Source organism: Artemia sp. Qi Xiang Cuo, chromosome 17, assembly GCF_049724085.1.
Source record: "Artemia sp. Qi Xiang Cuo chromosome 17, ASM4972408v1, whole genome shotgun sequence".
In the NCBI taxonomy this organism is placed as follows: Eukaryota; Metazoa; Arthropoda; class Branchiopoda; order Anostraca; family Artemiidae; genus Artemia; species Artemia sp. Qi Xiang Cuo.
The window spans coordinates 56613709-56639839 of record NC_142810.1 but is presented as its reverse complement, the minus strand read 5'-3'; the positions used below and the strand labels follow the sequence as shown (position 1 = coordinate 56639839).

Sequence of the window (26131 nt, the reverse complement as noted above, 5' to 3'; positions counted from 1 at the left end):
GTATATTTGGACACGGAGGAGGGGGGGCGTCTTATGTTCAAGTAAAAGCATCGCATGATATTCTATAGACATGGTATTGAACATACTTCTACTGATTGATACAGCAGCAATAATAACAAATCTATGGATATTATATTTTATTTTTAATATACAACATACAAACTGATTTATCAATCGACTGTGAAGCAAAAAATGCCTCCTATGTTATAATAAGGTTATAGAGAGGTTTGACTTGCATTCATGTTTTAACTTTTCTGAAAGTAACAATTAAGAGAAACTTGCTTAATTTATTATCTGTTTCACTAACATAAAAATTAGTTATTTTTATTCGAATAAATTATATTTATATAATATAATACTTGATATAATATTAATATTTAAAATAATATAATATTAAAAATATTGTAATATTTTTTTTAACATGGACTTAGCAACGTTACAAGGTTTCTGAAAAAAAAGTGAAGGGTGTAAATACACAATCATAGGCAGCGCAATAGCACTGCCTAAGTAAAGAACGATGTTGGCACAATATAATATCTATTTATTTGTTTTTCTTAGACCCGGGCACTTCGTATCGAAGGAGTAATCGTAGAAACTTAAAAAAAGGCTCATTCGATTGGAAATTGAAAGGGCTAGTGCCTTTTTTAATAGTCGAACGCGATTGGAGGGCAACTAAAGCCCCTCCCACACCCACTATTTCCCCAAACACATCCAATCAAAATTTTTAGATAGCCATTTTGTTCAACGTAGTTGAAAGTTCTGGAAATTATGTCTTTGAGGTTGACAGCTCCCCCCCCCCACAGCCCTCAGGGCAAAGGTTGTAAGTTACACCCTGGGGCATATAAGATTTTGAAAGAAAGCGTTGTCGTAGAAACTTCAAAAAAGGTTCATTCAACTGGAAATTGAGAGGACTAGTGCCCTTTTTATTAGTCAAAAGTAATTCGGAGGGCAGATGCCCCCCATGTCCATCATTTCCCCAACACTTCCAATCAAAATTATGAGATAGTCATTTTGTTCATCGTAGTTGAAAGGTCCGGAAATTATGTCTTTGAGGATGACAAATCTCACCCCAGCCCTCAAGGCAAGGGTTGTAACTTATGCCTTGGGGGCATATAAGGTTTTTATAGAAAGCGTGATCATATAAACGTCGCAGGGGGCTCATTGGACTGGCAATCAGAACTCTCAGTGTCCTTGTTAAGAGTCAAAGCGATCGAAGGGCATCTACACCCCCCCCCCCTACACACACATACGTCGTATTTTCCCAAAGTGTATCTAATAGAAATTTTTAGAGAGCCATTTTATTCAAAATAGTCTAATCATAGAACAAGGCTGTTGGCTTTGAAACAAACCCCAAGAGCCTGGGGGCAATGGTTGAAAGTCATGCACCGGGAATTAGGTTTTTATGGAATGTTTGGTCGTATAAACTTCAGTTGGGGCTTCAGATTTGGTTGAAAATTGGAAGTTCTAGTTTCTTTTTAAGCGTCAAAATAGATAGAGGGCATTTAGCCCCCCCCCCCTAAAACCCCTATTTTCACCAAGCGTATCTGATTGAAATTATGAGATAGCGATTTTGTATAAAATAGTCCAAAGAACATATAATAATGCCCCTAAGGTTCACACAGCCCCCCAGCACCCTGGGGGTAGGATTGTAAGTTATGTCGTGACGGCATATAAGGCTTTTACGGTATGGGCTGTCGTATAAACTTCAGATGGGGCTTTTAAGAGTCAAAGTGATTTGAGACCAACCAGCCCCCCCCCCCCTACATGCTCATCATTTCCCTTAGCACCTTCAACCAAATTTTGGAAATAATAAGTTTGTTCATCGTAGTTGAAGGATCCAGAAATTACGTCTGTGAGGAAAACACCCCCCCCCTTACAGCTCTGAGGGCAATAGTTGTAAGTTATGCCCTGGGGGCATATAAGGTTCTTATAGAAAGGGTGGTCCTAAATGCTTTGAAAGGGACTCATTGGATTGGTAATCAGAAGTTCTAGAGCCCTTTTTAAGAGTCAAAGTGGTCAGAGTGCAGGTACCCCCCCCCCCCACACACACACAAACAGACACAAACACACACAAACCCGAGATGCATCCAATAGATATTTTGAGACAGTCCTTTTATTCAAAATAGTCCAAAGATCATATAACAAGGCTTTTGAGGTTGATACAAACCGCCAGAGATTGAGGGCGAGGGTTGTAGGTTATGTCCCTGGGGCATTTAAGGTTCTTATGAAAGAGATGGTTGTATTAACCTTAGAGGTGGCTCATTTGGTTGGAATTGGAAGTTCTAGTTCCCTTTTAAGAGTCAATAGAGATGGAGCTCAACCAGCCTCCCACCCCCAACTACCCCTATTTTCACCAAATGTGTCTAATTGAAATTGTGCGATGGCAATTTTGTTTAAAATGGTCCAAAGGACATATAATGATGCCTCCATGGTTGACACAATCCCCCAGGGCCTTGGGGCAAGGGCTTCAAGTTATGCCCTGGGTGCATATAAGGTTTTTATGGAATGGGTGGTCGTATTAAATTTAGATGGGTCTTATTTGATTTTAAATTGAAAGTTATTGTGCCCTTTTTAAGCATCAAAGTGATTTATGAGACCCCCCGCCCCCCCCCATGCCCATCATTTTCAAAACAAACAACCAAACAAAGTTTTGAGAAATCAATTTTTTCAGCAGTGTTAGAAGGTTCAGTAATTATGCGTTTGGAGATGTCAACCCCTCCCCCCAAGGCCTCAGGGCAAGGGCTGCAAGTTATGCAATTTGTTCATGTTGTTGAGAAAAGGTATGCATCTTTGACTTCTACATTCCCAAAATTCGAAGGGCATTAAGATGAGTCTTACAGGGAAGGTTGAGGTGACTGTTGAACTAAATCATAAAATGTTATGTGTATATGGGTCGTCAAAAGAGTGTAACTCAGGAATGACTGAGTATATTTATTTGGAATTTTCAGGAAATGATAAGGGAGATGATCAGTTGTCCAAAAGGGCAATATTTGTACGCTACTACTTCTACAACTACTGCTGCTTCTACTGCCACCACAAGTACTATTACTACTACCACTACTACCGCTGAAACTACTAATTCTGTAGCGAGTATTATTAATGCTGAGGACATTGAAAAAAATGTCTACGGAAACGTCGAAGGGAAAGTTCAACTAAATCAAAACATACTATGTGTATACAGATTGCTGATATTGGCGTATCAGCAATATTTTTGGAACGGCTTATCATATCAAGAGGAAATTTCAGGGGCATTATGAGTGGGATGGTCAGTTGACCGAAAGACAAAATGGACCTGTTATTACTACTATTAATACTGCTGCTACTACTGTTACTACTAATAATTATGCAGTATTACTTCTACTGCTACTATTACTGCTACTACTATGATACTAGTACAATTAAGGTTACGCGTATGAAGGTGAAAATTTGGCAGAATATTGAGGGGGAATTTGAACTAAATGAAAATTCACTATACTCATTCATATTATCAAAAGGGCGTATCTCAAGAATGGGTTTGGGCATTAAGTTTAAACTTTCAGAGAATACTTAAAGGGGGAGATCAATTGACAAAAAGGTAATATATGCATGTCACTACTAACACTAACGCCACTGCTACTTTCCCTTATGCTACTACTGCTATTAAACTACTCCAACTACTACTTCGATTACAACAACTTATAAGGCTTAGAGTATTAAGATGAAAAGGGCGTCAAAAGCAAACATCAACAATATTTTTGGGATGACTAAACATGTCAAGGTGAAACTTCCAGGGCATAAGAAAAGCGATGTTCAACTGACCAAAAGGCAATATGCACATGCTACTGCCGCTATTAATATATCTGCTACTACTAATACTAATACAACACTAACACTGCAACTACTTGTACTACTACGAAACTACTGTGATAATAGTACTATTAAGGCTAAGTCTATGAAGGTAAAGTTTGAGAGAATATTGATGGCAAATTCAAACTAACAAAAGAGACTATGTGCATTTAGATTGTCAAAATAGCGTATCTTAAGAATTGATTTGTGTATTAAGTTGGAACTCTCAGAGAATACTTAAAGGGGTATATACTTAAAGTAATAATTAAAGTGCTCCAATTACTACTTCTATCGCAACTACTTGTAAGGTTAAGAGTATTAAGATACAATTTCAAGAATTATATGAATATACAAGTTATCAAAAGAGCAAATCGACAATATTATAGCAATGGCTAATTGTATTGAGTAGTTATACTACTGCTGTGACTACTATTACAATTATATCTATGGGTATGAAGGTAAAATTTTCAGAAAATATTTCTGAAAATTTCTGTTGTACGGATGACAACCTGCCATCCGTATGCAGGTTGTCAAAAGGGCATATCAGGACTATCTTAGAACAGTTTCGTGTGTGAAATTAAAACTTACAACGCTTGTTGTGGGGGATGCTGAACTAACCGAAAGACAATATTTGATCATAATACTAATGCTTCTACTCCTACAACTTCTACTCCAAAAAGGTGTTATGTGCATACTGCTACTAATGCCACTATTGCTACTACAGCTATTGCTACTACACAAGCTAAGGGTAATAAGGTGAAGCTTTCAATGAGTTTAGGCGGATGCTAAGTTTAATCAAAGCTAAATAAGATCACGAAAATTGTCAATAGGGTGAAAAAGTAATATCACAATAAAGGCTCACATTATTAAGATAGACCTTTTTCAGGGTAAGTTGTGACTGATTTTGAACTAGCCAGAAGACACTGTGTGTATTATTTTGATACTACTTCTACGATTGCTGTAACTAAGGGCATTAAGTTGAAACTTTCAGGGGGAGTTTCAATAAACGAAAAAACTATAAGCATGCAAGTATTAAAAGGGTATATAAGCGATATCATAGGCAGCGCTGTTCTATCATAACAATTAATATCATTGATATTTTAAAGGAGCTAATTTGATTGGAAATTCAAAGTTCTAGTACCCTTTTTAAGAGTCAAAAGTGATTGGAGGGCAATCAGCCTTCCTCTTTAGCTCATAATTTTCCAAACATTTCCAATCAAAATTTAAGATAGCCATTTTGTTCAGCATAGTTGGACTTGTAAATGTATATCTAGGCCTATTGCGTAGGTCAACCCCACACAGTTTATGCAATTTACCAATTATGTTTAAAAACTAAATGTTGCCTTAAGATTAAATAAAAAGCACCGCGTGTATGCTGATAGCCAATAAGGCATCTCAGCAGTATCCAAAGAACGACTGAGGGTACTATATTCAAACTTTCGGGGCTACTTTTATTACTATTTCTACTCTTAAAATTTAACTAAATAAAAAAAGTGTAAGTGCATCCAAGCTGTCAAAGAGCATAGATAAATTTCTTTAAAATTTTATAAAACTAGTTTTATACTATTGCGTAAAATTAAATTAAACACTACTATTTGTGTCCAGATTTTTAAAAGGGTCTATGTTCTTAAAAATTGTTGAAAAATTTTCTCCAGCATACAAATAGCAGGCCAAACTATAAATTCTTAACGAAAAACCTGGAAGATTTGAACTGTTGTTTTACTCTTATCCGAAAAAACTATGTCAATATAAAACGAACAGAAATTAATTGAAAAAAAAAATTCCACGAAATAAGTTTATCAAAAAAAGTAAAGAACTCCATTAAACCAGAAATGAGAAAAAATAAAATAAAATAATATACCAAGCGTAAAACTACCACAAATCAGAATTGATATATAAATGAAACCCAAAACGAACAGAAATCACAATAAGTAACCGAGTAAAACTCAAAACGAGCAGAAATTACCATAAGTTGGGCTCAAAACCCCTATGCCTTCCCAAGGCCAGAACATAAATTACGCTTTACTGAAAAAATTTAAATGTCTTCACTTTTATTAATAAATAAAATATTGATAACATTTTAAGCAATAAACATCAGCATATGTATATTAAACTGACAATGCACATTCATTTGTATTTTTTTCAGTAAAGTGCAAATTATGTTTTGGACTTGATCAGGCAAGGGGGTTACCGTTTTCTCTAATTTAGGATTCTTTTACTTTTACTTCTCTTTCTTTTACTTCTTCTTTACATCTTTTTTCTTTTACTTCTTCTAAAATTTTCTGCAGTCACCAATCGTATTAGTCCTAATTAAAGATACAACGGCTTTAGAGCCGTGATTCCCAACGAGGGTAACGGGTGATTCCCAACGTGATTCCCAACGGGGGTAACAGGTGATTCCCGACGGGGTTACAGGTGATTCCCGACGGGGGTAACAGGCCCCACCCGAGGGGCGTGGCAATATTTTGGTGGGCCATGTGCATGATGTGCGCCCTTCGGCTGACCATACTTCAGAGCCTTAATTTTGAAAAAAAAGTTTCATGTGTATGACGTCAAATTCATTTGCACTTAATAGGACGTTGGTATTTTTTCCAAGACCACACTGTTGTTTCTATGGCAAAACAAATAAGTCGTGAAGACAGTTCATGAACAACTTAAGTCAATGGACCGGAAACAAGCTCTGAACCGGAGGTTATTATTTTGTTCAGTCTTTTGTTTTGCAATAAATATCTATCTATCTATCTATAGTTTGTTTTAACTTTAATACGTTAGTTTCTCTACTGATGATGATGACTATGTTATCGAAATATCTAGGGCTTCTGTATATATTTGTTTCACTGTCTAATAAAAGAATACATCCCTATTTGGAACTATTATTTGTTCCTCATATGCACTTAAAGAGTAAAAAGATATATGATAGCATTGAATGACCTCAAGTACTGTATAAAAAGTGTTGAATATAGAACAAAATTAGGATAATTAGTATATTATACAAAACATTAGCATAATATATGCCTAGACGACGACTCGAAAAAAGATAATGACGATTTAGGCTTTCTTCAGGTAAATACGCGTAATATAACGAGGAGGCGTCAGGATTTTAGAAATGCCTATGTGGGACACGGCTCAAAATCGGTTATGAACCACTGCTTAAAAAAAAAAAAAAAAAAAAAAAAAAAAAAAAAAATCGCATGCTGACCAATGGTTGGCGTTCCGCAGGTAACGTCTCCTAATTTACTGCGTTCGGCCAAGAGTGTAATGCATGGTTTGGGGCAAGTTATCTGACACTTGTCGTTCCCCTCCCCTCCCCAGATATCTTCAGGTACCCATTTAGAGCTGGGTCGACTCTGGCTGAGCTTACACCATTGACCCCCGTTTCAAACCATATAAACAGTGACGCAAGGACTTCAACACCTGTTCTCAGGATTTCAAGTTCAGCGCACTAATCGCTCGGAAGCGAATGTAACAAATAACATAAAGAAAAACAAAATAAAGGTATAAATATAACAGAAAAAAACAAAATACATGCAAAACAACAAAATGAGAAACATACAAAAACGGGAAAAACGCAACCATTTCACTAATGCAAGAAAGCGTCGCAGACTTCACTAACCTTTATATTTAAACGGAGCCTCTCAACTCTCTTATATACAACTGCGTACGAATGGGAGATATTTACAATAGTTACTATGTACATTATTGTTACAGTCTATATACTATGTACTATGTACAATAGTTACAGTCTCTTATGTACAACTGCATAGTTACTATCTACTGAGTTAACTATTGCAGCATTAGTAGTATATTTTATTACCGACACAGAGGAAACGGAAATGAGGAGTCCAAGGACGAAAAAAATTAAATGAAAAGAAAGAAAAAACAACATTAAAATAACATCAAATACCATAAGCAAAAAACAAGTTAATTAACCAACTTCAGGAAGGAAAAACGCAAAACGGACCGAGTCCGTTAATTTAGAATTAGAATCAAGTAGTAGCGGACATCAAGCCATGGCTAATTCTAGAAAAAGCCAACACACAGGGGGAGGGGGGGAAACAGGATTTTTTTTAGGGGGGCGCAAAATAGATTGATCTAATAAAATAAAATTTTAGGGGGGGGTGCAAAATAGGTTGAATCGATAAACTTGCGTTAGAAGCAAGTTTAATTAACGCAAACTTGAGTTAATTAAGTAAATTACACTACTTTTGGCTAAGCTAGGGGGGCACCCCCACTCACCCCCCGTGGATCCGCCACTGCCAACACAGATAGTCCGGGTGAGAGGCAAATATGGCATAAGCCTTTTTTGGCATTGTATAAAAATGAGGTCATTTCACTTGTTGATAGATAAGTCTATCATCCATGCGTCCATATATCATACCTATTCAAAATTAAAATTCAAAGTTGTCACAAATAAAGTAAAGATAATTCTTCAACTTTAAAAAGTTCTTCAGCGCAAACAAAAAAATATTTAAGGAAAATCTCAAAAAAGACAAGGAAAAAACCCAAAACACAGAGAGCCGATGTAAAAAAAACAAACCAATCAAAACCAAAATTAAAAAATGAATAAAATTCAGTAACAGCCAAAATTAGAAAAATCTAATAACAACCAAAGACGAATTACTCACCAATACCAACGATTGGCACAAAATCCAAAACTTTTGAACTGCCCTCGAAGGATAAAACTGGCAAGTAAAAAATAACATTTTTGATTTTTTTTTCTTTTTTATTTGAGATGGTATATCAATAGGGTCATCCACTAATTTACAGTTTCGGTACTATCGCGGAAATCGAAGCAAAAATTTGCAATATCTTAGATATGCCACTCGTAGGGTGCTACAATGTTTTTTACGAAACAAATGGGTAGTACCAGAAAATTTCCAGTACTGTGAAAATTTCCAGAAAAACTTACGGTTTTTTTACAGGAAGCCGTTTTTTTAAGGAAAACGTCCATTTAGAACCAATCTACAATAGACACTTTTCACATGCATATATTTTTACAAACGAAATTTAGTGACTAATTACGGCACATAGACCTCAGGATACAAAAGCATCTTTGCGTAACACCAGATTACATTTCAAACTAATCTGTCAGCAAATTCTCAATCTGAGCTGGGCATAGACGATCTTCATAGTTTTAATCAAAGAGTATGGGTTACTTATATGACTCGAAACTGGTTCTGGTGTCAGTAAAAAAAAAAACATCAGCACCATCTACCGTTTGGCTACATGGTGTTGGTGCGCTGAGTAGGGAATTCTTTGTCCGAGGGGTAAGGTTTCGATTCCTGGCGTGAACGGTTATTTTTTTTGGGACGGGGGTTAGGGGCGTGACTCTGTAAGCTCAGCCAGAGTCAACCCAGCTCTAAATGGGTACCAGAAGAAATCTAGGGAAGGTATGCAGGAAGGGTGTGCACAGAATGACTGACCCCAAACCCCCCACTGCACTTCCTGGATGAAGGGCCATGAAACAAAGATAAGCATCACCAGTTTAGACCTTAAAGGCCTTGTGCCGTCATACCTACTTACTTGCTTACTTATTTTTGACGACACTAGGCATTTTTTTCAATCTTTGTAATCGTTTTTTGTCAGGACCTGAGATCAGATACTTATTACTGCACTAATTTTACCAACTATACAAACTAAATTAATTAATATTATTATTTCAGTGAAAAAAAAAAAAATGCTAAGTGTCGCCAATAGATGCCGTCGTGGGTCTTTCTTTTGTCAACACTAGCGCCAGTTCCCAATCTTGTAAGTTATCCATACTCTTTAATCTTAATAACATTTATGATGATTTTCAGCATTCAAAGGATCGGAGAGTTTTCAATATTATTTTATAGTGAAACGAGTTGCAAATTTTAAGATATTATATCAAAACTTTTACTTTTAAATTGTCTACGGACAGTTTTGGGTACCCATTTAACTGACCTTATTTCAAACAGTAAGCTCAGTGAAAAACGTGAAATGGGTAATGAAAACTGCTCATTTTCTGAGGGTTCTCTTCTATATTGACTTAGGTGGAGGACACGGTTTGCAGATGAAGGATGAAGGATTGAAGGATGAAGAAGGATGATGAAGGATGAAGGATTGAAGGATGAAGGATGAAGAAGGATGATGAAGGATGAAGGATTGTCTTTTTCGGCCATTTATCTAGGACCAAACAAAAGTCAGGTCGTACCCGACCTGTAACCCCCGACTCTGGTTGTAAGAAAAGATTAAAAAAAACTGGAAATTTTGGGAGGAGGTATAGAGGAAATAGGAAGAGACTCATTTAAATTTGCTTTAAAATATCGGCCTTTTCTCATTTTTATATGTTTCTTAACCTTCTATGCAGTCTAAAGAAATACAAAGCAAATGTCAAAAGTACAATTAAATAAGCTAATACAACAGAATCTCAACTATTGAAAGAATCCTAAGTCATCTTCTTACGTTGATACATTAAAACCGTAGCACTTCAGAGAAACAACATACCAAAAACTTACACCGGGAACAAGTCACTTGACGACAAACTTCCTTCATCATTTAGCGTAAACGAGCCCAACCCCCAACAGGTAACACGTAATAGCAGTAAATCCTACTTTTTTTCAAAATATATTCTGAATCCGATATACAGAGCAGTTTCCAGAATTTAAAATCCATCCGAGATCCGACCTACCCCCCCCCCCCCTGAAAGACTGTACAAAAAAGGTCTCATTTTATTTTGAAAATATGTATTTGTTTATTCAACAGTTTTTGTTAGACTGAACTTAATTAGGCCAATGTTTTTTTAATTTACGACCCCCCCTCTCCTGCAAAACTGTACAAAAAAGGGCTCATTTTAGTTTGAGATTATGTATTTTTATTATTCAACAATTTTTGTCAGGCCAAACTTAGGACATTTTCTAAGTTTCCGACATAAATTCCTAAAGTTTCGACCCCCTCCCCTGCAAGACTGTACAAAACAGGTCTCATGTTAGTTTGAGAACATGTATTTTTTGGTTCAACAATTTTTGTTAGACCGAACTTAGTTAGGCTAAATTTTTGTTAGACCGAACTTAGTTAGGCTAAATTTTTGTTAGACCGAACTTAGTTAGGCTAAATTTTTGTTAGATCGAACTTAGTTAGGCTAAATTTTTGTTAGACCGAACTTAGTTAGGCTAAATTTTTGTTAGGCCGAACTTAGTTAGGCTAAATTTTTGTTAGACCGAACTTAGTTAGGCTAAATTTTTGTTAGACCGAACTTAGTTAGGCTAAATTTTTGTTAGACCAAACTTAGTTAGGCTAAATTTTTGTTAGACCGAACTTAGTTAGGCTAAATTTTTGTTAGACCGAACTTAGTTAGGCTAAATTTTTGTTAGACCGAACTTAGTTAGGCTAAATTTTTGTTAGACCGAACTTAGTTAGGCTAAATTTTTGTTAGGCCGAACTCTGTCAGGCTTAAAGGTCTGCTCCTCTTCTTAAAATCAGCCCTGAGTGCCAGACTAGGGTGCTGAATATGGGAGCTGAGGAACTAGAGCTGAGTGGAATAACGTAGAGTTCGAAGGGTCACAGATAGATTCTGCGCCATAACCCAGAGCATATAAGTTCATAAGTTCATAAGTTTGTTAATCCACATTCATAAACATATAAATAAATTAAACAACACTTTCACGCTGGAGAAAACCTATGAAGGTTTGCGATCGCGCGAAAGTCCATGCAACTACTTACCTAATAACCCAAATATTTACATAAACCTCAACTATTTAATTAAAACATTTATAAAGAAACAAAAAAAGATAAACTATAGCCTATATATAAATATACATGTATATATATATATATATATATATATATATATATATATATATATATATATATATATATATATATATATATATATATATATATATATATATATATATATATATATATATATATATATATATATATATATATATATATATAAACAGCGACGAAGACCACACTGCCTTTCCATCATAAACAAATAAGTAGAACAACAGGGAAATTTTTCATACAAGACAGTGGAACGCAACTTTAAATCAATATTTTGACCCTATATCCAAGGGCCGTCCTCAGCAAAACGGACGAAGAGAATAAAAATACTATAAAATAAACTTACATTAAAATTCAATAATTAAAACTGTTTAAAAAAAGTTTTAAAACAGCCCTAATATCATTAGTTCAAGGAAATTCAACCAGGACTGCTGGTTGAATCAGTTTGAACCAGGACTGCTGGTTGAAATTCAACCAGGACTTCGTCTGTTTTGCTGAGGATGGCCCTTGGATATAGGGTCGAAATATTCATTTAAAGTTGCGTTCCACTGTCTTGTATAAAAATTTCCCTGTTGTTCTGCTTATTTGTTTATATATATATATATATATATATATATATATATATATATATATATATATATATATATATATATATATATATATATATATATATATATATATATATATATATATATATATATATATATATATATATATATATATATATATATATATATATATATATATATATATATATATATATATATATATATATATATATATATATATATATATATATATATATATATATATATATATATATATATATATATATATATATATATATATATATATATATATATATATATTATATATATATATATATATATATATATATATATATATATATATATATATATATATATATATATATATATATATATATATATATATATATATATATATATATATATATATATATATATATATATATATATATATATATATATATATATATATATATATATATATATATATATATATATATATATATATATATATATACATATATATAGGCCTATATATATATATATATATATATATCAAATAGAAAATAAATAAATAACTGGATTAAAAATAATAATAGATAAATAAAATATAAAAAAGAAAATAATAATAAATCCAGTCTCCATCACTCGTTATACTGAACTCTCTCTCCCCTCCCCCACCCTGCCCCTTCCAACCTTACCTTAGCCCCTACTCACCCTTCCGTTCCCAGCCCACCCTTACCTCTTCGTAGCCTCCTCTTCCTCCCCTACCCAACCTACCCAACCATAATAAAATTTAACAAATTCCCCCTCAAAAATCATCTTTTAAATACTTTTTAAATTGAGGTACATGTTCCGCCGCTCTAAAAGCTATTGCATCAATCATCGTATGATCACTAATTTTTATTTCTATTTAAATTTTACTTTATTATACAGAGATTTTAATTAAATTTTTAATACTTGATTTATATTTATAGTTAAATTTATTATTACATTTATCATATTATTATATTTATTATTATATATTATTAATCATTATTTTATTATATTATTTATTTACTATAAAATTATTAGGTTTAAATTTATATTTAGTTATACAGCTAAAGTTTGGCTTTTTTTATGTCGAACTTTTCGTTCATAAGAACCCTAGCCACTTGGCTAAATGCACCTAATATACGATTTCTCAGGTTGGCAATGGAGCACAGAAGTAGATTGTTTGCGTTATGTAATGTTTATGCAATGACATTTATTTAAAATTGAATATTCATTTTGTTTTGTATTGCCATGGCCCTAGGGATTTAGCGCAATAAAACTTACTACTTACTATAATGCATTACCTTAATTTCTCTTCCTTTGCTTGTGCCTTCATTTGTTGGACCTCCATTGTATCAGGACGCCTGCGCCTCAGCAGTATAAATCATGATTACCGCTACACAGATCCAAGATCTGAAATTAAAATCTCATGACTTTCAAACAGACACGCTCACAAGGAAAGAGGGCTTCAAGGCCATGCAATCTCAACATTTCAAAAGTGTTGTGATTTTCTATATATTTTTTTTTTATTTTCGACAAAACTGTGTTTTTAACATTTTTTCAATCCTGTGCCCCCCCCCCCTGCCCAATCGAAAATATGTCAATTGAAAATACGCGGTTTTATCGACTTGTGCAGTGATTTGACATATTGACTTCGAAACGAACATTATGCTAATTATTGACAAAAAACATTCGGTAAAAATGCCCCGTCAGTCGGTAAAATCTCTAGCTGTAAATACAATTTCTCTTTTTTATATTTCTAAGGTACTAAACTATGACAATTCCTCTGTTCCTAAACACTTGGTCGAAAGGGAAATTAAAAAATGTTTATTTACAATATCTTGGTTGCCATAACCTGTTTATAAGAACCATCCGAGGCTATCAAGGTCAAATTGGAAACATACCATGTTTAAAACAAAGGATAATATTTGTGCATCAGAAGCATCAATACTTTTCAAGACTAGTTATCCACCGATACAGCGATCATCAACGATAGCAATCCACAAATACAATATGTAAACAATGCGCAAATTGCATAGTTTTCAATCCTTTCCCCAGGCCTATTGGGGTAATTTCATCCCCACAGACATAGTTATTGGATATTTCAACTATCCTAAACCAAATGGCTATCTCAAAGTTTTGTCTACCTATTTAGCTAACCTCAAATTTGTAGTTCAGATAGCAAAGGGACTATGCAAAAGGCTACAAGGAATCGAAGGGGACTTCAGAGATGAGAGTTACTCACTCATAAAGATATATATGAGTGACTAAATGATTAATGAGTGAGTCTTTTCAGGGAAAAAGAAAATAATTCTTTTAATCTTTTCGTTCTTTTAAGACTTTATTGTTTGGCCTGCTATTTGTATGCTGGAGAAAATTTTTCAGCAATTTTTTCCATCATGCACCCTTTTAAAAATCTGGACACAAATAGTAGTGTTTAATTTAGTTTCATACCTCTTCTAGTTGACCAGAAATAGTAAACTTGATACCATTCGCAAAAAAATCTGTTTACTTTGTTTGATAGCTTGCATTCACTTCCACTATTTTGATTTGGTTAAATTTTAAGAGCAGAAGTAACCCCGAAAGTCAAGCTTACCAGGGCATAGCTTACAACCCTTGCCCAGGGGGTTGTGGGGGGGGTATGGGTTGTCATCCTTAAGGACCTAATTTCCAAAACTTTCACCTAGGGCATAACTTATTCCCCCAGGGCATAACTTATAACCGTTGCCCTGAAGACTGGGGGGAGGGGGGGGAGTGTCCGGCTCAAAGGTATAATTTCCTGAACTTTAAACTGCGTGGAACAAAATGGCTATCTCAAAATTTTGATTGGATTTGTTTGGCAAAAAGGTGGGCGAAAGAGGGAGTTAGTTGCTCTCAAATCACATTCGACTATTAAAAAGGGCACTAGCCGTTTCAATTTCCAATCGACTGAGCCCTTTTTAAAGTTTCTACGACAATGATTTAAATAAAAACTTATATGCCCCAACGACATATCTTATAACCCTTGTCCTGAAGATTGTGGGGGGAGTGTCCTGCTCAAAGGTATAACTTCCAGAACTTCCAATTGGGTGGAACAAAATGGCTATCTCAAAATTTTGATTGGATGTGTTTTGGGAAATGGTGGGTGTGGAAGGGGTGTTAGTTGCCTTCCAATTACTTTCGACTATTAAAAATGGTACTAGCAATTCCATTTCCAATCGAATGAGCCCTTTTTGAAGTTTCTATGACAACGCATTCTATAAAACCTGATATGCCCCCAGGGCATAACTTACAACCCATGCCCTGAGGGTTGTGAGGGGGTTGTCAACCTCAAAAACCTAATTTACAGAACTTAAAACTACTTTTAGTAAACTGACTATCTAAAAATTTTTATTAGATGTCTTTTGAAAAATGGTGGGAATGAGAGTGGTGGTAGTTGCCCTCCAATCACTTTCGACTATTAAAAAGGGCACTAGCCTTTTGAATTTCCAATCGAATCAGCCTTTTTTGAAGTTTCTTAGACAACACCTTCTATAAAAACCTTATATGCCACTAGGGCATAACTTAACCCTTGCCCTCAGGGCTGTGGGGGAGTGTCCCCCTCAAAAACATAACTTCTATCTGGAAATCAACTACGCTGAACAAAATGGCTATCTCAAAATTTTGAATGGATGTATTCCAGGAAATGGCGGGCGTGGAAAGGGCGTTAGTTGCTTTCCAATCACTTTCGACTATTAAAAAGGGCACAAGTCACTCCAATTTCCAATTTAATGATCCCTGCTCTAAATGAAAAAAATAATAGATTGTGCCAACATCGTTCTTATATGCCCTCAGGACATAAATTAAAACCCTTGCCCCGAAGGGTGTGGGGGAGTGTCCTCCTCAAAACATATTTTCTATCTGGAAATCCACTACGCTGAACAAAATGGCTATCTCAAAATTTTGATTGGATGTGTTTAAGGGAATGATAGGCGTGGGGGGCTTAGTGGGGCTCCATTCAATTTTGACTATTAAAAAGGGCACTAGTCATTTGAATATCCAAATTAATGAGCCTTTTTTGAAGTTTATACGAAAACGATATCTGTAAAAGACTATTATTCCCCTGGGAAGCAGCTTGCAATTATTGCCCTGAGGGCTGTGGGAGTGTATCTCTCCACAAAAGAATGTCGTCTATCTGGTAATCAACTACACTGAAGAAAATGGCTATCTCAAAATTTTGATTGGATGTGTGTCGGGAAATTATGGGAGTGGAAGGGGTGTTAGTAGCCTTCCAATCACTTTCGACTATTAAAAAGGGCACAAGCCACTCCCAATTTCCAATTAAATGAGCCCTTTTCAAAGTTTCTACGGCAACTTCTTCGATACGAAGTGCCCTGCTTTAAAGGAAAAAAATAATAAATAATACACTGTTCCAACATCGTTCTTATATGCCCTCAGGGCATAACTTAAAACCCTTGCCCGGAAGGTTGTGGGGGAGTGTCCTCCTCAAAAACATATTTTCTATCTGGAAATCCACTACGCCGAACAAAATGTCTATCTCAAAATTTTGATTGGATGTGTTTTGGAAATGATGGGCGTGGGGGGGGGCTAGTTGCCTTCCAATCACTTTTGACTATTAAAAAGGGCACTAGCCCTTTGAATTTCTAGTCGAATGAGCCTTTTTTGAAGTTTCTACGCCAACACCTTCAATAAAAACCTTATATGTCTCCAGGGCATGACCTACAACCCTTGTCCTGAAGGCTGTGGGGGAGTGTCCTCCTGAAAAACATGACTTCTATCTGGAAATCAACTACGCTGAACAAAATGGCTATCTCAAAATTTTGATTGGATGTGTTTCGGGAAATGGCGGGCGTAGAAGGGGTGTTAGTTGCCTTCCAATCACTTTCGACTATTAAAAGGGCACAAGGCACTCCAATTTCCAATTGAATGAGCCCTTTTTGAAGTTTCTATGACAACTTCTTTGATACGAAGTGCCCTGCTCTAAAGGAAAAAAATAATAAATAATACATTGTGCCAACATCGTTCTTATATGCCCTCAGGGCATAACTTAAAACCCTTGCCCCGAGGGTTGCGAGGGAGTGTCGTCCTCAAAAACATTTTCTATCTGGAAATTAACTACGCTGAACAAAATGGCTATCTCAAAATTTTGATTGGTTGTGTATGGGGGAATGATGGGCGTGGGGGGGGGGACAAGTTGCCCTCCAATCACTTTCGACTATTAAAGAGGGCACTAGCCACTCCAATTTCCAATCGAATGAGCCCTTTTTCAAGTTTCTAAGACAAATCCTTCGATATGAAGTGCCCGGGTATAGATAAAAAAATAAAATAAATAAATAATACATTGTGCTAACATCGTTCTTTACTTAGGCAGCGCTATTGCGCTGCCTATTATTAAAGTTCTGATTGTTTCTCAAATCATTCCGGAAATCCTCCTCCCCTCCACACCAGAAAATTTCCAACAAAAAAATTCCCCTGACAATTCCCCCTTCGCTGAATTTCCGCGGACAATTCCCCCTTCGCAGAAAATTCCTCCTGGGAAATTATCCTTACCTTGCTTTGATTTTTTTTTTCATTAAAATTCTGATTGTTTCTCAAATAATTCTGGAAATCCTCCTCCCCTCGCACATAAAATTTCCAACAACAAAAAATTCCCGGACAATTCCCCCTTTGCTGAAAATTCCCCCTTCTCTAAAAATTCCCCCTGATAATTCCTCCTGGGAAATTCTCCTTACCTTGCTTTGGTTCTTTTTTTTGTATTAAATTTCTGATTGTTTCTCAAATCATTCCGGAATATCTCCTCCCCTCCCGCATAAAATTACCAACAAAAAAAAAATTCCCTAGACAATAACCTCTTAAGAAAGTTCTCCAACATGTGAAATTCTGCAGCCAAAGAGACAGAGGTACGCATAAAAATAACTGTGTGTGATTTTTGTAGAATCCCCCCCCCCCGTGGAAAACTTACCCCCATAAAATTTATCCCTGAAAAATCCTCCCCATATGTTAAATTGATAAGCTAATTGCAAAACAGGATAGAAAGTAGCACAACAGTCCCCACTGGGTGAGGATTGGTACTTTTCTTTGTGTTTAAGTTGATTAAATCGTTCAGCTTCTTTATTTTTTCATAAGCGAGACTTAAATAAATTCCCCAAAATATTTTTTAGTTTCTTAATAGCTAAAAATCAAAATACTTTCATCCTATTCTAGCTAGAGTAGAAGCAAATTTTCATTTATCTTATTATTTGAACTCCAAAACTACACATTCGGTTCCTACAAGTTTCTATCAACATATGTTATTATCCTAAAAATAAAGAAGAAAAAAACATTTTCAGAAAGTGCAAATTACATTCTAGTCTTTAGACAAACGTAACGGGGGGGGGGGGGGTATCTTATTTGTGGTAATTTATTTTTATTCTAAGTTAAGACTAAGACTGATTATTTCTATTTGTTTATGTTTTACTTAATCAATCATAGCTATTTCTTTTCCTTTCAGAAATCCAAAATTGATAAAAAAAAAAAAAAAAATACAGACACGTCTCGTGATTTCAGATTTTTTTTTTTTAATTTCGCAAAATTCAGTTTTGCTGTTTAGACAACTTACATCATTATTTATTATCTATCACGCCATATTATTGTCTATTTACTAGTCAAATTGATTAAATAAAAAACATCAGAAAGAGCTAAAAATCAAACTGTTTTCAGTCAATTTTGGATACAGTACAAGCAAAAATATTTATTTATCATATTATATCCATGGACTCGTCAACTTACTCACACTTAATTTGTCTACAAATAAAAGTATATTTTGAGCGAAATTCTAAGAAACAAACTAAGCTCTTAGTGCAACTTTGTCCTATGGACGTCAAAAATTATTTGCTTAAGATGTTGTTAATCAAGATATCTCCTACTTATAGGGAATTAATGATATCCAGAAGTTTAGAAGATCTGGGTAAAACTGACATGTAAACAAATTTATCGATAAATAATTAGCTATCTATGGTAATTAGGTGTACGCTCCAGGCTTGAAATTCGGAGAACAGGGGTTCGAGTCCTGGTGCCGCTGGTTTTTAGGTTTGGAACGGGGGTCAATGGTATGACTCTGTAAGCTCAGCCAGAGTCGAACCAGCTCTAAATGGGTGTTAAATGTATCAATTTTAAGGTTACTTATTAAGAGCTAATAGCACATGAAAATTGTCAATACATTCATATTTCAAAATTGGAGAAGAGGGTTGTTGGAACGGAACGTTTGAAACAGGGGTCAATGGTATGACTCTGTAAGCTCAACCAGAGTTGACCCAGCTCTAAATGGGGATACCTGGGGAAAAACACGGGACCCGGGGGATCCCTTGCCCCCCCCCCCCCGAGCCACGCATCGTACTCCCGGCCGAAGGCAGAGAATCAGGAGATTGGTACCTCCGCAACGCAGACCATTTGTCATCATACATTTTTTTTTTAGTTTATGGTAAATAGCCTATAACTATATATAAAAATTAAGAAGTATGGGCAATAAAAAAGAACAAGACGATACGAGGGCACCTGTAGATCATCGGGGGAGGGAGAAGCCTACAAAATCTTCTATCTAGGGGGATGAAGGCTAAAACAATTTCTTTATCCAAAATAATCAGAAATTATACATTTTTCGGCTCCCTTTGTATATTTAAGGTCTTTTTAGGAGAGAAGAGAGAAAGAGGGGGAGGGGCTGAGGGAGAGGAATTTTAGGAATACTTTTGGTGTTGAGTTATTGATTTCTACTCTTTACAAATGAAGTGGTTTAGCCCAACTATCATGCATGTGACAAAAAAGGATATAGAACGGTTATATGTACGGATGTAGAACGCATTTCTTTAATAGCATAAAGGGGAGAAACAATCCCAAATGAGCTGGAGATGGTATCACAGAAGATCGCTCGGGAATACTTTTGAGACGGCGAAACCAGACGCTTTTCAAAATGAAATAGCTAGTTGCACTACAACCCATTAAATTATTGCAACCTATGAAATCCTGATTATTAGTATTTTCTGTAGTGTAATTTTACCGTTAAATGTAGTAAGAGTTAGTGCAGTAATTGGTTTCTTGTTCATGTTTTTTTTTTTCTACTCCGTCTTATCATGCTATGTGAATGATGGGTTTTCAATAAATAAATACTAAGGTGAGGCCTTCTATTAGAATATATATTAAATCCAACGGATAAAGAGCTCATTAACTGCAATTTCTACGACCTGTCAAAATTTATCCCTCCACCCAGAAGATCTGCGGGGAAAATTAAGGTAAATCTTGACTATTTTGGAGTAACCATACTAGTGCAGAAAGAGGCGGATCCAGGGGGCGGGGGATCCTCCCCCCAGGATTTTTTATGGCGTCCTGATTCCGTTTTTTTTCAACTCTTTTTTAAAATAAGTTTGTCAATTTGGACAATTATTGGCACCCTTGTCCCACTTGCCCCCCCCCCCCCCCCCAAGATTTTGCTCTAGACACGTCTTTTGAGTGCAGACTGTCAAATATGCCCAAGGTTTATGGTTCTCGGGTAGTCTGACAGTATTAAATTATTGGTTTGTGGAATTATCGGAATTTTTCTCAGGGAGCTTGATGCGAAAATTTTCGGTAACGGAAAAATCGAATAAATACCCCCCACCCCCCACGGAAGGGATTTGGAAGTTCCTTGCTCATCAGCTGCAGATGTAAAAATCTTCAGTTTTCCTGATTTCAGGGACAGGTTTTCTGAAAAACGGCCTGGCATACTAAAACGTTTAGACCTAAACTAAAGTTCAATAAACTGAAAAAAGAACTAATATTTAGATGTGGAACTTTTTCTAGGGAAGCTCAACATTAAAAAAATTGGTAATTTGAAAAGAAACAGGAAAGAAAGATCTTAAGCCGAACTGGCCAGCTATGACAAAAAACCAACAGAGAGAAAAATCTCAATGAAAAAAACAACAACAAACAAGACTGCGGCAAGTGGAAAGAAAAGACGAAAAATGTAAAACAACACGGATATTTCGCCTGTATCAAAACAAGGCGTCTTCAGCAGGAGAGAAACACAAGAAGAACAAGATAAAAAAACCAACTAAAACTAAAAACCAATAAAACCACCACCACCAAAAAAAAAATAGATATATATACAATTGGCGCAAACTAATCCACGTAGGGAAAAGATGCTATTATTTACTTCAGTGAGAACACCAGGGTAGCTGAAGTTACTGTATTAAATTTAGTTTGCTAGGAAATAGACACCTGAGCATTAATAGAATCACAGGCAGCGCAATCGCGCTGCCTAAGTTGAGAACGATGTTGGCACAATGTATTATTTTTTTTCCATACCAGGGCACTTTGTATCAAATGAGTTGTCGTAGAAACTTCGAAAAGGGTTCATTCAATGGGCTAGTGCCCTTTTTAATAGTCGAAAGTGATTGGATGGCAACTAACCCCCCTTTCGCAACCACCTTTTCCCCAAACACATCCAATCAAAATTTTCAGATAGCCATTTTGTTCACGTAGTTGAAAATTATGGAAACTAGGTCCTTGAGGATGACAACCCCCCCCCCCCAGAGTCCTCAGGGCAAGGATTGTAAGTTATGCCCTGGAGGCATATAAGGTTTTTATAGAAAGCGTTGTCGTAAAAACTTAAAAAAGGGCTCCTTCTATTGGAGAATTAAAAGGGCTAGTGTTATTTTTAATAGTTGAAAGTGATTGGAGGGCAACTAACACTCCTTCCACGCCCACAATTTTACCAAAAACATCCAGTCAAAATTCTGAGATAGGCATTTTGTTCAACGCAGTTGAAAGGTCCGGAAATTATATATTTGAGCTGGACACTCCCCCCCACAGTCTTCAGGGCAATGGTTGTTAGTTATGCCCTGGGGGCATATGAGGTTTTTACAGAAAGCGTTGTCGTAAAAACTTGAAGCTCATTCGATAGGAAATTCAAAGGGCCAGAGCCATTTTTAATAGTTGAAAGTAACTGGAAGGCAACTAACCCCCCTCTCCCGCACACCAGTCCCCCGAACATTTTTGAGGGACTTCGTATCGAATAGTTTTTTTTTCCATACCAGGGCACTTCGTATCGAACGCGTTGTCGTAGAAACTTCAAAAAGGGCTCATTCGATTGGAAATTGAAATGGCTAGGCCCTTTTTAATAGTCAAAATTGATTAGAAGGCAACTAACACCCCTTCCACGCCCACCATTTCCGCAAACACCTCCAATCAAAATTTTGAGATATCCGACTTGTTCAGCGTAGTTGATTTCCAGATAGAAATTATGTTTTTGAGGAGGACACTCTCCCAACAGCCCTCAGGGCAAGGGTTGTAAGTTATGCCTTGGGGGCATACACGTATATGGTTTTTATAGGAAGATGTGTCGTATAAACTTCAAAAAGGGCTCATTCAAAGGGCTAGTGCCCTTTTTAATAGTCGAAAGTGTTTGGAAGATAACTAACCCCCCTCTCACGCCCACCTTTTCCCCAAACACATCCAATCAAAATTTTGAGACAGCCATTTCGTTCGAAGTACTTAAAAAGTCATGAAATTATGACTTTGACGATGACACTCCCCCCACAGCCCTCAGGACAAGGGTTGTAAGTTATGCCCTGGGGGTATATATGGTTTTTTATAGAAAGCGCTGTCGTAGAAACTTCAAAAAGGGCTCATTCAGTTGGAAATTGAAAGTGCTAGTGCACTTTTTAATAGTCGAAAGTGATTGGAGGGCAACTGACCCCCCTCTCACGCCCACCATTTCAACAAACACATCCAATCAAGATTTTGACATAGCCATTTTGTTCAACGTATTTGAAAGTTCTGGAGTAAGGTTGGAAATTAGGTATTTGAGGATGACAATCCCCTCACAGCCCTCAAGGCAAGGCTTGTAAGTTATGCCTTGGGGGCATATAAGGTTTTTTTTTTATAGAAAGCGTTGTCGTAGAAACTTCAAAAGCGTTATCGTAGGGCTAACTCCATTGGAAATTGAAAGGGCCAGTGTCCTTTTTAATAGTCGAAAGTGATTGGAAGGCTTGACATTTTTATAGTAAAGAGCGATGTGGGTACAATATAAGTTTGTTTTTTTTTTGTTTAGACCAGGGTACTTCGTATCGAGGGAGTTGTCGTTGAAACTTCGAAAAGAGCTCATTCGATTGAAAATAGAAAGGGCTAGTGCCCTTTTTAATAGTTGAGAGTGATTGGAGGGCAACTCACCCCCCTCCCACACCCACCATTCCATTTGCCGGTTATGTTTAAAAACTAAATGTTGCTTTAAATCAAAATGCACTGTGTTAATGCTAAATCCCAAAGAGGTATCTCAGCAGTATCCCAAGAACGACTGAGGATAATATGTTTAAACTTTCGGGGCTTCTTCTGCTCTTAAAATTTAAGCCAATCAAAATAGCGTAAGTTTATCCAAGCTATCAAAGAAAGTAAACAGATTTCTTTGCAAATGGTATCAAGTTTTCTATTTCAGGTCAACTAGAGGAGGTATGAAACTAAATTAAACACTACTATTTGTATCGAGATTTTTAAAAGGGTGTATGTTGTTAAAAATTACTGAAAAACTTTCTCAAGCATACAAACAGTAGGCCAAACTATAAAGTCTTAAAAAACGAAAATATTTAAAACTATTATTTTTTTTTCCCTGGAAATACTATGTCAATATAAAACGAACAAGATTTAATTAAGAAAAACTTTTTCCACAAAATAAATTTTTCAAAGAAAAGTAAAGGACTCCATTAAACCAAAAATGAGCAAAAATAAAATCATATAATCTAGCAAGCGTGAAACTAACACAAATTAGCATCGATAAATACATGAAACCCAAAACGAACAGAAATTACAGTAAATAACTGAGTCAAACTCAAAACGAGCAGGAATTAACAAAAGTTGGGCTCAAATCCCCTATACCTTCCCAAGGCCAGAACATAATTTGCACTTTACTGAAAAAAATACAAATGAATGTGCCTTGTTAGTTTAATATACATATACTGATATTTATTAATCAAAATGTTATATTTGATTTATTAAAGTTATAAAAGTAAAAACATTTATATGTTCTTTTGTTCTTTTAGATTAAAGTTGAAAATTTGCTTTGTCTATTTTATTATTCTTAGCTCCTACCAGTAAATTATGATGGCGTTGAAAGGTCTTAGACATCCGTGTTGGGATTTCAACGCGTCCCCCACCCCCACTTTTTTTTCCCAATCGTTAAACATACAGTTAACAACACTCGTTTAAAGTTAAAAACTTTATAGTTTTTATACTATGGAATTAAATAAGCAAAAGAAAAGTAAATTATATAAAGTAAAAATTATATAAATTATAAAATTTAATAAGTATAAAATTAAAAAAGTATAAAAATTATATAAAGTAAAAGCTTTTTACTATATAAAGTAAAAAGCGAAAGAAAAATTTAAAGAATTTTTACGCAAACACTTCAATGTAAATCAATTAATGCGTAGCAAATTATAAACAAAACACAACATCTTAGAAGACAGTAGTTCGACTGACATTATTACTACATCCATATTCCAATATAACAGATCATACACCATATACTCATTTTATAAACCATCCATTTACAGAGACACTTCTTTCGAAGTTTCTTTCACTTCTACACTTCTTTCACTTCTAAGTTTTTACACTTCTTTCTAAGACACTTCTTACTAACCGAGAAATAGTTTCATAAAATTGATCTGTTCGGCCACATCCATCGCAATAGACAAAATAGCTAAGCTAGAGTAAAGCTTGGCTCATAGTAGATCTGAGAAAACTCTTAATAAGCTTGAGTTTGGAAAAACTCCTCCCACAAGATGTGACGAAGACACATAGCGTTAGATAAAACCTTAATCCTTAAGTTACATTGGGCATAGAGTCTGAAAGCTTAATTCAACTAAAAACTGTAGAGCTCCACTGTCTCACTCCCCCCCACTAGTCTCAAAGAACTCCAATTACAAGCCTCTTCTTCAGGGACGTTTGCCGAATATAAAAACTTCCTCAGCCGTGGGATTTGATTTAACATATGTTCAGAAGATATGTCTTCTTAATTGTCATCTAAACTGGCAAGTAATTTTGGCAGTTGGGCTTCTCAACTCGTTAGCAATTTCTAGGGCTCTAAGGTAGCAAACCGAAGTGATATGTTTTCAATGCCTTGGCAGCGATAGTCAATTTCTTTTTGAAACGTGTCAATACACTATAACATCTGTCTTTTTAGCTCTTCTTCAAGCGTTAGTGGCTTGTCGACAGCTTTCTCTCTAGGTATCAATTTCTTTCTCTTGATGTTTCTTCTTTTGACTACAAGAATGTCCATCTTGTACAAAATTTTTTTTTGCAAATTTAACTGCCTTTACAATACACAGAATGTGTCCTACTAGACACAGAATTTTTCCGTTTTGATACAAACAGGTAGTTCTCAAAAGTGAAAAAATATGTCTCTCTCAAATCTTCAGACGAACTTCTTTGGTCGCGAAATATTTTTTTGATTTTGGCCAAGTGATTAATCACTTATTAAGCGGGGTGTGTTAAAAAGAAATGGCTAATTCAAGCTAGCCTACTACTGATGTGACCAAAATGGATAGGCGATGGTAATAAGAACCATTTTGAAAGAAATATTTCATGAAAAACAACAATTTGACTTAAAAAACAGACGAAAAACCACCTTTTCAGATCAATTTTTTGTCACCCCTGCAGCGATGGCATCTGGGGCACCCCCCTTTCTACGCCACTACATCAATTCTTGTTGCAATTTGGCTAAAACAATATGCTACTACTTTTCCAAAATTATTTCGTAAATTTTGTAACATTTTATCGAGTAAATTTTACTGATAAATTTGATAAATTTACTGATAAATTTTACTGATAAATTTGATAAATTTACTGATAAATTTTACTGATAAATTTGATAAATTTACTGATAAATTTTACTGATAAATTTGATAAATTTACTGATAAATTTTACTGATAAATTTGATAAATTTACTGATAAATTTTACTGATAAATTTGATAAATTTACTGATAAATTTTA

At 35.3% G+C, this 26131-nt stretch overlaps 1 protein-coding gene across 1 annotated transcript in view; it reads right to left on the bottom strand.

Annotated features, from left to right (window-relative positions):
• The window catches only part of LOC148942392 (merlin-like), a 150556-nt gene that overhangs the window by 54001 nt on the left and 70424 nt on the right, over nucleotides 1–26131 (bottom strand). Inside the window, 2 exon segments of the mRNA XM_089103541.1 lie at nucleotides 13460–13530; nucleotides 13533–13568. Coding sequence (XP_088959667.1) covers nucleotides 13460–13530; nucleotides 13533–13568 — 107 coding nt within the window.